A 14,978-nucleotide genomic window follows, 5' to 3' on the forward strand; every position below is an offset into this window, starting at 1 on the left:
AAATATTTCCATTAAACGTTGAACCTAAATGATAGCATAAACGTTTAGTTCAAAAACAGATATTTAAATTAACCCTTAAACCCAGATTAGAATATTTAAGTTAAATCTAAATGACAGTTTGCCACATTTAGCAGCTTGCTGTGGGAATCTGCGTTCAAATGAAATAAAATGTTCCTGGTCCAAGTGGACAAACCCCGCCCCATAATAATGCTGCAAACGGTGCCCGCCCTTCTAACAATGACGTCATCTGACGACAGGAACATCTCAACGTGGTGCAAAAACTCCGTCAACACGTGTACACTCATACTGACTGCAGGAATGGCTGATTAGCTGTCACCTGGCTGTCCTTTCTGCTGCTACCTGGTCACACATGTCAGCAGTGTTAGATGGAGAATGTCTCCAACCAGGGGAAAGGTGCTAATTAGTGACATGTAACCATGGATGGATGAAATACATGTCAGCAGTGTTAGATGGAGAGTGTCTCCAACCAGGGGAAAGGTGCTAATTAGTGACGTGTAACCATGGATGGATGAAATACATGTCAGCAGTGTTAGATGGAGAGTGTCTCCAACCAGGGGAAAGGTGCTAATTAGTGACGTGTAACCATGGATGGATGAAATACATGTCAGCAGTGTTAGATGGAGAGTGTCTCCAACCAGGGGAAAGGTGCTAATTAGTGACGTGTAACCAGTGTAACCATGAATGGATGAAATACATGTCAGCAGTGTTAGATGGAGACTGTCTCCAACCAGGGGAAAGGTGCTAATTAGTGACGTGTAACCATGGATTGATGAAATACATGTCAGCAGTGTTAGATGGAGAGTGTCTCCAACCAGGGGAAAGGTGCTAATTAGTGACGTGTAACCATGGATGGATGAAATACATGTCAGCAGTGTTAGATGGAGAGTGTCTCCAACCAGGGGAAAGGTGCTAATTAGTGACGTGTAACCGTGGATGGATGAAATACATGTCAGCAGTGTTAGATGGAGAGTGTCTCCAACCAGGGGAAAGGTGCTAATTAGTGACGTGTAACCGTGGATGGATGAAATACATGTCAGCAGTGTTAGATGGAGAGTGTCTCCAACCAGGGGAAAGGTGCTAATTAGTGACGTGTAACCAGTGTAACCATGAATGGATGAAATACATGTCAGCAGTGTTAGATGGAGACTGTCTCCAACCAGGGGAAAGGTGCTAATTAGTGACGTGTAACCAGTGTAACCATGAATGGATGAAATACATGTCAGCAGTGTTAGATGGAGAGTGTCTCCAACCAGGGGAAAGGTGCTAATTAGTGACGTGTAACCATGGATGGATGAAATACATGTCAGCAGTGTTAGATGGAGAGTGTCTCCAACCAGGGGAAAGGTGCTAATTAGTGACGTGTAACCGTGGATGGATGAAATACATGTCAGCAGTGTTAGATGGAGAGTGTCTCCAACCAGGGGAAAGGTGCTAATTAGTGACGTGTAACCGTGGATGGATGAAATACATGTCAGCAGTGTTAGATGGAGAATGTCTCCAACCAGGGGAAAGGTGCTAATTAGTGACGTGTAACCAGTGTAACCATGAATGGATGAAATACATGTCAGCAGTGTTAGATGGAGAGTGTCTCCAACCAGGGGAAAGGTGCTAATTAGTGACGTGTAACCATGGATGGATGAAATACATGTCAGCAGTGTTAGATGGAGAGTGTCTCCAACCAGGGGAAAGGTGCTAATTAGTGACGTGTAACCATGGATGGATGAAATACATGTCAGCAGTGTTAGATGGAGAGTGTCTCCAACCAGGGGAAAGGTGCTAATTAGTGACGTGTAACCGTGGATGGATGAAATACATGTCAGCAGTGTTAGATGGAGAGTGTCTCCAACCAGGGGAAAGGTGCTAATTAGTGACGTGTAACCATGTATGGATGAAATAACCATGGAAGAAAATCCTGGATTTCACCTTTTTGACATGGAAGTGTATCGGTACTGTTAAGTGATATTAAATATAACCCGAGTGTATTTGTATTACTCTGTATGTAACCAATGTATGTAACCAATGTATGTAACCAGAACAGAGGGTGAAGAAAGAGACATTCGTGTAGACGAAATATATTGCATGCCTCGCACTGAATGTGGGTAGGGGAGGGGGTTGCCCTCCCCTGGGGCCTCGGGAGAGATACCGTGTCTGGTGCAAGGAGGGCCCCCGGCTAAGAGCTGCAGGTCCAGACAGGATGAGCACTCCCTAAAGCTCAACCATGAAAGGGAGCATTGACCAAACATAGTGGACAGGAAAATCAAGGCCATGTGTGATGAATGAACAAGGGCGGTTTAGCATATAAAGAAGCACACACACAAAGGAAGTCAGACACACACGACGGATTGGCAGAGTGTGCCTCCAGATCTGTACTCAATAAAACCATTTGAATCTCCTAAGACGTGGTGGCTGTTTTCTTCACATCAACGGACTCGGGGACGAGGACCAGCAGTAAAACAAGCAGTAAAACAAGGTTAAATGAAGGCGACATGAGAATAATTAAACATTGAGAATAATTTAAAAAATTAATAATTAATAATATTAATAATTAAATAATATTAATAATATTAATAATTAAAAAAGGGGGCAGGATCCAATTAAGTAACACTTTGTGAAAAAAATAAGGGCAGACTGCCACGTGCAGCGCCTGATTTGGATGTGTGTGAAGTCGCGGAGCCTGACTTCCCTACGTTTCTCCTACAAATGGGCCTTGAGCTTGTTTGGAGGTTCTAGCAGGGGAGTGCAGCTACTGGTATACCAACGATCGACGCTCGTCCGCCGGGGGAGATCGTCCTCATCCACCGAGCGCGGAGCTTCGGGAGGGACGCACATGGAGCGGTGAGGGAGGAAGGGGACACCCGCCTAGCCAGCCAGATCAGCCGAATCAACCCTAGCGATCAATGGGGTGACAGATGTCGCAGCCAGATCGCCCTCACATCCGCTGAAGAAAATAGGTCGCAGCGGTATATATGCGGGTCCGACGGGCCCCCGTTATTCATAAGGGTGTCGCACTATAACAGCGTGTACACCGCGCTTCCGGTTATATCACCAAATGTAACACGACGATTTGGAAAAGAAAAGAAAACGGGGTTTATTTGTTAAAAAGGTTTTCGTGAGACGTTTCTTCCCTGTCGTGTCGCCCACAATGCACTGCCGTCGCTCGCGTGCCGACGAGGCGATTGCGATTGGCTACAATGTGCCGATCAAAGGTCCGGCCCCGCCCACCGTAGCGCGCCTCCGCAGCCGTCCAGTCTTATGTAATGCCGAAGTTGTGCTTTTGAAATAGTTCACTCGTATTTTCAGGAGTAACGGAAAGGTAAGTACACAAACTCACTTTTGTTAACTTCTGTTTTTTAATTTATTTATTTTTACGGTTCTTCTTTCGTGCTTGTTCGTGTGTGTGTGTGTGTGTGTGTGTGTGATCGTGCAAGGTTGTCCATGTGCATCTGGGCGATTCCTTTAGTTGTTGCTCACTCGAGATCAACCGTGTCGTGTTTAAAGCTGAGGCTGAAATATTTCACTTCCCAACTCAAACGGTTGACTCTTGCTCAAAATCTGCACAGCTTGCAAAAAAAAGTAGTGTACTATTAGTATACTTATTTTAAACTAAAAATTAGTGAGTATACTTGCAATTTGCTGTTTTAAGTACTTATCAGAGTTAAACTGCACAAACGTATACTCAAGCATACAAGTACACTACTAGTATATATACTTGAACTTTACTTGCACGAGAACTTTACTGGAAGTTGCACTTCCCAAGTCAAATGGTTGACTCTTGCTCAAAATCTGCACAGCTTGCAAGAAAAAGTAGTTTATTCAAGTGTACTATTAGTATACTTATTTTAAACTAAAAACTAGTGAGTATACTTTCAATTTGCTTTTTTAAGTACTTATCAGGCAAAAAAAGTGGTTTATTCAAGTGTACTATTAGTATACTTATTTTAAACTAAAAACTAGTGAGTATACTTTCAATTTGCTGTTTTAAGTACTTATCAGAGTTAAACTACACAAAATTATACTCAAGCATACAAGTGCACTACTAGTATATATATACTTGAACTTTACTTGAACTAGATTTACTGGAAGTTTACTGAATAAAGTAAACTTCCAGTATACCAAGGGACGTTTTCCAGGGGACAACCTTTTCTCCATCGTTATCGTTTCATTCACAGACTTCTGTCCCAGCTCGCACCGCCATGGCTGACAAGGTTGTCCTGCACTACTTCGACGGCAGAGGGAAAATGGAGTCGATCCGTTGGCTTCTCACCGTCGCAGGGGTTGAGGTGGGTGAAGTAAAGCTGCAGGGATTTGACGCTGGGACATTTTATTTGCACGTCCACGTGCCCTGCCATTCTTATCAGAGTTCAACTTTCCCCCCCTTCCGCAGTTCGACGAGGTTCACCTGAGCACCCACGAGCAGTACGAGACGCTCCTGAGGGGTGAGTTGGCTTGCAGGACGGTCATGGTGGCTTCTGGTGTCACTCGGTGGCTTTGTCTTCTAAAAAGCTAAACCGAGACAGCTGTGAGTGTGTGTTATCTGAACGTGGTTGTTGTAGGGTTTGTCTCACTGGCGAAGCTCTCCATTACCTGCTGCCGTCCCTTTGTCTGCAGACGGGGCTCTCATGTTTCAACAGGTCCCTATGGTGGAGATGGATGGCATGAAGCTTGTTCAGACGAGGGCGATCTTGAATTATATCGCCGAGAAATACAGTCTCCACGGCAAAGACGTCAAGGAGCGTGCCAAGTATGAGCCGTGTTGCTAAGTGCACCGTCTGTTACTGCCCCGCCCCACAGTGTCGTTGTATTTAACTTGAGACGAGCTGGGGTACGTTTCTTCTCTCTTACCCCAGGATCAATATGTACTCAGAGGGACTGAGGGACCTGATGGAGATGATGATGATGCTGCCCTTCACACCACCCGCGGATGTGAAAGCCAAGCTGGAGAACATCCAGACTAAAGCCGCGGAGCGTTACCTCCCCGTGTATGAGAAGGTACCCCGAGGTGTATTATCCATCATGCAAATCATGAATATTTTTCTTTTTTGAAATTCACGAGGAAAAGGTGCCCACTATCAAAAACACCAAATGATGAGAAATTCAATGAATCGCCCCCCCCCCAAAAAAATAGCTTAACTTCAGCAGCCAGTCGAGCAAAATTATCACTGCCTTCAGTTCTGAACGTGGCTGTCAGCGGGCACATATACACCGATCAGCCAAAACATTAAAACCACCCGAGGCCGCCGCCGCCTGAGGCCGCTGCCGCCTGAGGCCGCTGCCGCCGGAGGCCACCGCCGTCAGGGAACACCGTCGCCGTGAAGGGGGTGGACCTGGTCTGCAGCGATGTTTAGGTAGGTGGCCCATGTCAAAGTAACATCCGCATGAATCCCAGAGTTTCCCAGCAGAACATTGTCCAGAGCATCACACTGCCTCCGCCGGCTTGCCCTCTTCCCATAATGCATCCTGGTGCCATCCCTTCCCCCGGGTAAATGATGCACACGCACAACGGCCGTCCACCTGATGTAAAAGACAACGTGATTCATGAGACCAGGCCACTTTCTTCCACTGCGCCATGGTCCAGTCCTGATGCTCACATGCCCATTGTAGGTGCTTCAGATGGTGGACCGGGGTCACCATGGACCGGTCTGTGGATACGCAGCCCCATACACAGCAAGCTGGGATGCACTGTGTGTCCTGACACCTGTCTATCATAGCCAGCATTAACTTTTTCAGCATCTGAGCTACAGCAGCTCTTCTGTGGGATCAGACCAGACGGGCTGGCCTTCACTCCTCATGTGCATCAGTGAGCCTTGGGCGCCCATGACCCCGTCGCCGGTTCATCGGTTGTCCCTCCTTGGACCACTTTTGGTAGGTACTGACCACGGCATACCAGAAACACCCCACAAGACCTGTCATTTTGGAGATGCTCTGACCAGCCATCACAATTTGGCCCCTGTCAGAGTCACTCAGGTCTTTACACTTGCCCATTTTTCCTGCTTCCAACACGTCAACTTCAAGAGCTGACCGTTCCCTTACTGCCCAACACATCCCCCCCCTCGACAGGTGCCATTGTGACGAGACAATCAAAGTTATTCACTCACCTGTCAGTGGTCTTAATGTTCTGGCTGATCGGTCTATATATATATAGAATAAAGTGGCCTTGGGCTTTGAAATTTATTTTACGAAGGGCGGACACCGACATCTTAAATCCATGTTGAGTTTACCAAGCAACCATCGCCGTTGCCATGTGTGGTGCGCCTCAAACTTAACGTGAGTTGTTTGTTTGGTTGTTAAATGCTGCACACAAGAGTGGGGCTTTTTGCTCAGAATATGATTTACTACCTTGTGATGACATAACTCCATTTTCCAGGCGTTGACTGGTGCCACATACCTGGTGGGTGGTGCACTGAGCTGTGCCGACGTGGAGCTTCTTGAATGCAGCCTGATGTTGGAGGAGAGGGTCCCCGAAATTCTCACCCAGTTCCCCAACGTCAAGGTGGGTCTCAGTCTGTTGGTTTTACTCCTAAACCCTTCTGGGAGCCTTTAGTCGACCGGTTAGCTCAGTCAGTCGCCCGTGGCGGTCCGGGCTATCCGGGTTCGATTCCCGGCTGCCCCTGAATCTGTTACATTTAGCGGCACGGTGGTGCAGTGGTTAGCGCTGCCGCCTCACAAGCAAGAAGGTCCCGGGTTCGAATCACGGGGTCGTCCAACCTTGGGGGGGGGGGTCATCCCAGGTCGTCCTCTGTGTGGAGTCGGCATGGTCTCCCCGTGTCTGTGGTGGGTTTTCTCCGGGTGCTCCGGTTTCCCCCACCATCAAAAAGACACGCATGTTAGGGTTGATACTCGTCTGTGCCCCTGAGCAAGGCATGGCAGGATGAACTGGAGTCGGTCCCCGGGTGCCGCCCACTGCTGCTAGCTACACAGCTAGGATGGGTTTAATGCGGAGCGTAATCCCCCCACGAGGATCAGCGAAGCGTCCCAAAATAAATAAATAAATAAATAAACAACCCCTGATTTGTTTGAGGACTGGGTTTTATGCAGCCGGGACAAGAGACGCCTCATTTATTTGACCCTCGTTGTCCGAACGCCGGTCTGTCATTTAGCCACTTCTGTTTAAATACAAACACAGCAACCCGTTTCGTAACCGGTCGCTGTGCAAATCCTGGAGACACCTGACCACAGGGACCCGCAAACGGTGTCGAAAATGTGCCTTTTTCCTCTTTTTTAAATGGCTGCTGACGTGAATGTTGTGACTTTCCCCCGTAGGCTTTCCAGAGTAGGATGAGCAGAATACCAGCCATCGAGAGGTTCCTGCAGCCAGGCAGCAAGAGGAAGCCCCAACCGGATGAAAATTATGTAAAAACTGTCATGGAGGTGTTCAAAGTAAAACTGCCGCTGACTAAGTAACGTACAGGAAGTACCTGCAAGCCAACCGAGGTCAGCCTGCAAGCTCGTGGCATGCATGTGGTAACTGGACCAAAAGCGATCTTAGTGTTTTCTAATGTTTCAGGGTGATGCGTGTGTGCTCTAACATGAGGGGAGTGTCCGTTCAGCACCTCATCTGAACACCAACAAGCCATCATGACATTGTGTTGCATCAGTGTTTTGTAATAAACAGACGATTTATAATTAGAAATAGCCTCGGTCTGTATTCTTGTGTCATGCTAGCCACTGGCAAGCTGTCTGTCTCATATCGACGCGTGTCCGTCTGTCTCTCTCATCGTCACCCGACCCGGCAAAAAAGACAAAACGTGAAAAAAGATAAAAATGTAAATTTTTTTAATGAGTGGAATTTGGGACATGAGCACAGCAGGGATACACATTTCATATTTCACTGGAGCTCTGTTCCAGCTGTCTGGTAAAGTGAACTTTGAACATCGATACATCTTCAGTTATATTCAAAAAGAAATGATTTACACACACACACACACACACACACACACACACACACACACACACAAACTGTCAGATTTATAATCATTGCAGCAAAGGAACATTCCTGCAGGAAGTTCACAGCCCACCAACCCTGGTCTGCTGGGTCCTCCTGCAGGACTTTCTGCGGTCAGGTGGAATGTAATACTATTTTAAAAATCAACAATACTTGTAGTGTGCAGGCTGAGCCTTTTAGGCCGAGGCTCTTTTCCTTGACGGAGACGCACAAACTGTGCCTGAAGGACTCTCGTTCGGGTGGCATCGCTCCTCTGCTTCGGTCGGCCGCGTTTCATTTCTCTGGTCACACAATCGTGAAGAGGAGCAGTCGTAACACCATCAGCAAACTGTGGATAAAGGACAGAAATACCTTTCACAGTCACCAAGTATTCTGACCGGGAACAGGATATATATACCAAGTCCAGGTGCACTTGATCCGACTCCTTTGGCTAACCATGACCTGGATGAATGAGAACATTCACACACTGGGAAAAATGTGGCAAATTGCAAAGGCGTGTCCTCTGTTGTCGGCTCACGATTGCTCAATAGACTGCTTGTGAGTCGTGTTTCTGACCTTAGTCCTGCCATAATGCCAGCAGGCATCAATTTTCCAGACTTCTTGAATCTCATTCCCATCACGGCCGTGAGGGTTCCCGACGTGACTGCAAGTGGGCAAACACATTTTGTTTGCCGTTTTTATTCACGGACGATGCATCAAATTGTCTTTATATGTCAACATACACGTGTCTTATATATGTCTGACTGTAGCGATGTGTTGAGAGTTAGGCAGATTCAGCAGTACTCACGCAAAGCCACCTTGACGTCGTTCGGGTCACTTGAGACCCTGTAGGCACCGTAGGCAGAGAAGCCGCCGAACACCAAGCCCGCTATCAGGGACATCACACTACCTGCAAATGAAATGCCACAGTAGGCTTAGTGGGGATTACGAAACAAGGCCACCGGGCGCGATGTCTCCTTAGATGAGCTTATTACTGTCAGAATAGGAAAAACACAACACGCTTTGTGAAGGGGGTGACCTTCGAACCTTTCCTCTTGTAGCCCATATAGCCTCCCAGGGCGATGGCTGCAGCGTAGGCGAATCCAACCCAGTCTATCGCCATGTCTGAGCTGCGGGAGAGGACCAGACATCACAAGATGGGAGAGGTGTTCAACGTGTCTTTTGTGTGGTTGTTATTTCTAAATGAAGGCTGAATAACAAGAGCGTGTTTAATGATGCGCTGTACGAGTGACTTTGTAAAACAACGGATAAAGTAAAGTGAAGATTTTGGACCAGAGAGAGACCAGCTACTTATGCAACCCAAGTCTAAGACGATCTACATCCCTAAAAAAAAAAGAAAAAGAAAAATGTGTGACGCAAGTACATGAAGCCCGGCTGCCTCTTCCTCCTCCAGAACTGAGGCACAAGTCAAGTCCAACTTGTCACGGCCTGTGTTCGCCCCCGGATCTCTGGCTGTGCTGCAGAGCGCCACCCTCCGGCCACCCTCCCAACCAGCCGCCCAGTGATACGCATTCAACAACACACCCCTACACACTGCAGCGATATATCATAATAACAGCCTCTCCGAGGGTCGGGGGTTAACGGCAGCCGGACCAGGCAGCCGGACCAGGCAGCCGGACCAGGCAGCCGGGCCAGGCAGCCGGACCAGGCAGCCGGACCAGGCAGCCGGACCAGGCAGCCGGACCAGGCAGCCGGGCCAGGCAGCGGTCCGGCCGGCCTCAAGATGTCACTGTTAATGCCCCGTCAGTCCCCCGCACCCTGAGCACCCGCAGTGAGGGGTGTGCGACAGCTAACGTAACGTCCACAATATCTCCACATTTACAAGCAAAACTCGTCGCACGTGTAATCGCTGAATTACGGTGATTTGTTTAATTACCTCCGATGAGAGACTCTTCTTCCCCGCAGACGGTTTGTGAACGACACGGCGCACTTTTGGTTTGGACTCCACTTCCGGGTTTGAAACGAACATTTTGACGCGCAGGCGCCGATTGGTCCGCGCTGCGTTCGCCGGACTCTCGAAGACAGCAGCGCGCTACGTTCAACTGTAGATTACAAACCGGCTATTACACGTGAAGCCCCCCTTCAGAAGGGTCCGGGGACTCGAATCTATTCTACTCTGTCCTATTCTACTGTGTTTTATTCCATTCTGCCCCACTGTATTCTGTTCTATTCGGCTTTTTTATTCTATTGCATTCTGCCCTATTCTACTGTGCTTTATTCCATTCTGCCCTATTGTATTCTGTTCTATTCAGTTTTATTCTATTGCATTCTGTTCTATTCTATTATGTTCTATTCTACTGTTTTATTGTATTCTGTTTTATTCTGTTGTTTTATTCTATTATATTCTGTTCTATTCTAGTTTTATTCTACTGTATTGTTTTATTCTATTGTATTCTGTTTTATTCTATTCTATTCTACTGTTTTATTCTATTCTACTGTTTTATTGTATTCGGTTCTATTCTATTTTTTTTATTCTGTTCTATTCTACTGTGTTTTATTCCATTCTGCCCAACTGTATTCTGTTCTATTCGACTGTTTTATTCTATTGTATTCTGTTTTATTCTATTATATTCTGTTTTATTCTATTCGATTATGTTCTATTCTACTGTGTTTTATTCTATTCGATTATGTTCTATTCTACTGTGTTTTATTGTATTCTATTATGTTCTGTTCTATTGTGTTTTATTGTATTCTATTGTATTCGGTTCTATTCTATTGTTTTATTCTGTTTTATTCTACTGTGTTTTATTATATTACATTCTGTTCTACTGTGTTTTATTCTATTCTACTGTATTCTATCCATCCATCCATCCATTAGAATACAATACAGTAGAATAAAACACAGTAGAACAGAATAAAACAATAGAATAGAACAGAATACAATAGACTAAAACATAGTAGAATAGAAAAGAATAGGCTAGAGTAGAATAATTTCGAGTCACTTGACTTTTTTGAAGGGAGCTTCATATGTAACAGCCTGTTTGAAGTGGATAAACAAAATGTTAATGAATCATTAGGCTTACGATTAGAATTATATTAATAAATTATACCAACATACTAACAGTTACACAAAAATACTAAAATATATTTACATACTAATGGAAACACACCATACTGATACACTTAACTAACACTATATAATTGAATTATACTAACTCACTAATAGTTATAGAGATACAAAACGACATACACCCCATGAAAAGGGAGCAGTAACAGTATGCGCTACCAGCTTTTCATCGTCATGTGACGACCTGAGCCATGAGGACCGACACAAAGCTGTTCAGGGCAGTCTTACTCAGGGCTACTAAATACCCCGGCCCTCTGGAAGAGTCTCAAACAATGGATTTAAGGGATCAGAAGTTTCATTTTGAAAAACAAAAGGCCGTACAGGTTCCCAGCCTCTGCAAATATCATGTGATGCTCTGGCCCCCGCGTTTTAATCCCCCTGACATGGTGGCCGGGTCAGCACGACACTGCTGTAATCTCCCAGTCTGATGCTCGCACGCAGACCAGAACACCAGCACACCATTTACCCGGGCCTGAGGTCTCTGACTGATTACCCGGGCCTGAGGTCTCTGATTTACCCGGGCCTGAGGTCTCTGATTTACCCGGGCCTGAGGTCTCTGATTTATCCGGGCCTGAGGTCTCTGATTTATCCGGGCCTGAGGTCTCTGATTTACCCGGGCCTGAGGTCTCTGATTTACCCGGGCCTGAGGTCTCTGATTTACCCGGGCCTGAGGTCTCTGACTGAAATCACTGGTTTTTATGTGGGCCTAGTCTATGGATTCAAATGTTCTTGTGTGATTGCATCATGAAGGATGTTAAGTAACTGGCAAAATTGGATTATGTTTCTCTGAATGATTACATTTCAAATTGGCTGCTTTTCTAAAAAAAAAAAAAAAAAAAAAGGCTTCCATGTAAAACCGGCAGTTTGAGGTGGGTTCTGCTGCAGGCAGCAGAAGAGTAGGTGGCCTACACATGCAGCCCTCCCACAACCTGCAGGTCTTATCTGGACCGCTCCACCAAAGCAGCTGCAAACACATCAGCATGCTAAACAGATCCGAGTGTGACAACAGCCCATTTACTCCTTAAATTACAAGCAAAAATGTGCATTACAGAGGGGCCGTTGTGTTAATCCTGACATGGCGACTAGAAAATTATAACAACAGCAAAGCCTGAATTAAATGCCCCTTTTAATTATCATCATCACTAGGAGTGGTAAACACAACATGGCCCAGTAATGAAATGGTTCATCAACCGGAGGAACAAACAAGCAAAACCACCGAGACCCCTCTGAAAACACTTTATTTCAACGTGACTCCCCCGCAACCAGAACTGGCATCCCTTAAAAGTATTCAACCTTCAGATAATGTCCCTCCAACATGTAACTCAACGCATTTCCTGGACCAAAATAAGCCACTATGAACCGTTTGCCCAGAGCGCTGCTGGGAGCAGTAGGAGAAGGCCTCCCTCCCCTCCGTTAGTCGTCCGATGGAGGAGCGGCGCCGGGTCCTCCGGGATGAGGGTGGAGGACCCGGCCCCTCCGAATAGAAGGCACGCATTTCTGGAACAGTTGGCATTGAAAATCGTGTCAACACAACATTTCCTGACGAATTACAATCTAATCCGGAAACAGGGTAAAAATGGCTATAAAATGGCTGACCAGGTTGGTTTAAAAACAAGGAAGGATTTTTTTTTCTTCCAAGTGAGGTATCGGAGCGAGGCGTAAAAACCATGAGACCCCCCCCTCCTCCTCCTCCCCCCTCCCCCCGTCCGCAGAACTGCTCCAGCCAGTGGTGGATCTAGAGATTTTTTTCCTGGGGTGGCAAAGGGGTGGCAAGACTGTGTCCCAGAGGTGGCAGCTGCCCCCCCTTGCCACCCTGTAGATCCGCCCTTGTGAGGGGGAGGGGGGATTCTAAATCGGCGACTTCTGTTTGAGATGAGTTTGGTGCGGGGTCTCATTGACCTTCACCATGAATGTACATAAAATATACTTTAAAAACATATTATCTGATTTATAAATGGGGTGGCAAGACTGTGTCCCAGAGGCGGCAGCTGCCACCCCTGTTGCCACCCTGTAGATCCGCCCCTGGCTCCAGCTAGTTTCACAAGATAAGAAAGCTCGAATGTAAAGTGACCAGTGGGAAAAGCGACGCTTTCATTACCGTAAACAAGACGTGACGTACAGTGCATTTCACGACACAGCGGTGGATACAATACGGATGGCGTGGCGTGCGAAGGGACACGGACGCCACGTGTCCTCGCCATGGCTTCGTCAGCGCTTTGCCAGGTAGATACTGGTGACAGTCTGCAAACATGGCATTTAAAGTAGCATAGGAATACATACAGCTTGTCAAAATCAAGAGCTTTGCAAAGACACAAAACCAAACAGTAAAAAAAAATTTTTTTTTTTAAGTCAAACTCCGATAACAAAGTTGCTTTTGCTTCAGTGGGGCAGCGCTGTGAAACATAATAAAAAGTAAAATCAACGATGTTCCGCTTAAAACCTTGAGGAAATATCCGTGCAATTAAACTCATTTTTTTGGCAAACGTTTAACCCCCCCCTTTTCCCCCCTAACTGTATCCGGCCAATTACCCCACTATTCTGAGCCGTCCCGGTCGCTGCTCCGCCCCCTCCGGGGAGGGCTGCAGACTACCACGTGCCTCCTCCGACACACGTGGAGTCACCAGCCGCTTCTTTTCACCTGACAGTGAGGAGTTTCGCCAGGGGGACGTAGCGTCACACTATTCCGCCCCGACCAGAGGAGGCGCTAGTGCACACATACCCACAGCCGGCTTCCCACCCCCAGACACGGCCAATTGTGTCTGTACGGACGCCCGACCAAGCCGGAGGCAACGCGGGGATTCGAACCGGCGATCCCCGTGTTGGTAGGCAACGGAATAGACCGCTACGCCACCCGGACGCCCGCGATAGTTAAACGTTTTAAAGTGAAAGCGACGTTGTGCTTGGCTGGAACATCTTCATCTTTAGCACGCATGCGTCAACACGAGTTAATGGACACGTTACAGTCTGGCCCACGAACCTCGCACAGCAACTTCTACATTTACACCGCCTCCCTCTACGGTCGTCTCCGACCGCAGCTCCACATAAGGGCTTTATTTAAAACAAAACCAACCACATTTAATACAAGAACCCGCCCTGGAAAAGCCGACGGATTTCAAGGAGGTCAACGGATAATACAATTTAACAGGTGGTAAGAAACTCAAGTCTTTGGCTAACTATAAACAATATTTTCTGTACACATGTTGGAAGAACTACGTGTGTGTGTGTGGGGGGGGGGCGCTAGAGTACCATAGTAAAAACTAGGGGGTGGGACGATATGGATCAAATTCCGGATCGTTCGATCCTGGTCTTCACGGTTCGAGACGCTCCCCATTTCACAAGACGGTGCGTTATTAACACTAGAACGAGCGGGATCTCACTCCTACCTGAAACGACCATGGACGGTCAAAAAGACCGCCGGTTTTTAAACTCTATATTCTGTCAAGATAAATCCCCAGTTGGGATATTAATACATTACGTATTGTAAACCACTAATAAGACACGTTAGCCCCTAGCTAACGGGTCTGACCCGTTAGCCAGCGGGCTAGCGAGAGGCTAGGCCTCCGGGATCGCTACAAGACTATGTTTCAAACCATTTAAAATGGCCGCTGTCCAACGCCTGTAAATATCGCGGCGCCTCGGTGGGAGTCACGGTGCGTGTGAGACGGCGGCTGCGCCCAGACACGCCGGAGATAATACCAGAAAAACAACGGAAAACACGCATCGCTACTCCCAACAAACGTAACGAGGACGTCGCGTAGGAGATATAGACGGGTGGATAAGCAAACCGCGACATTGTAGCGGGGTTCTTCTAGTTCTTATAATAAATGAACAAGGGAGAACTGACGTGGTGTTTTCTCTGTTGCTCACCGAGGCGTCCTCTGTGACGTACTGAATCTGAGTCGTGAGCCCTGAATCGTGACACGTATCGAACCGTGAGGTTTGTGACTC

General features: G+C 47.0%; 2 protein-coding genes across 2 annotated transcripts; one reads left to right on the forward strand and one right to left on the reverse strand.

Annotated features, from left to right (window-relative positions):
- Positions 1-3,234: 3,234 nt before the first annotated feature.
- On the forward strand, positions 3,235-7,630 carry gsta.1 (glutathione S-transferase, alpha tandem duplicate 1). The gene is made up of 7 exons (XM_056292452.1): positions 3,235-3,334; positions 4,191-4,301; positions 4,406-4,457; positions 4,630-4,762; positions 4,869-5,010; positions 6,386-6,511; positions 7,282-7,630. The coding sequence occupies exons 2-7, from the start codon at positions 4,215-4,217 to the stop codon at positions 7,420-7,422; spliced, it is 681 nt and encodes a 226-aa protein (XP_056148427.1). The 5' UTR covers positions 3,235-3,334; positions 4,191-4,214; the 3' UTR covers positions 7,423-7,630.
- Positions 7,631-7,937: 307 nt separating this feature from the next.
- Positions 7,938-10,120, reverse strand: tmem14a (transmembrane protein 14A). Its single transcript, XM_056292456.1, has 5 exons — positions 9,840-10,120; positions 8,990-9,072; positions 8,751-8,852; positions 8,519-8,606; positions 7,938-8,291 (listed from the first exon to the last, which is right to left on the reverse strand). The coding sequence occupies exons 2-5, from the start codon at positions 9,063-9,065 to the stop codon at positions 8,249-8,251; spliced, it is 309 nt and encodes a 102-aa protein (XP_056148431.1). The 5' UTR covers positions 9,066-9,072; positions 9,840-10,120; the 3' UTR covers positions 7,938-8,248.
- Positions 10,121-14,978: the final 4,858 nt, after the last annotated feature.

The sequence above is a fragment of the Lampris incognitus genome, chromosome 13, assembly GCF_029633865.1.
Source record: "Lampris incognitus isolate fLamInc1 chromosome 13, fLamInc1.hap2, whole genome shotgun sequence".
Taxonomy (NCBI): domain Eukaryota; kingdom Metazoa; phylum Chordata; class Actinopteri; order Lampriformes; family Lampridae; genus Lampris; species Lampris incognitus.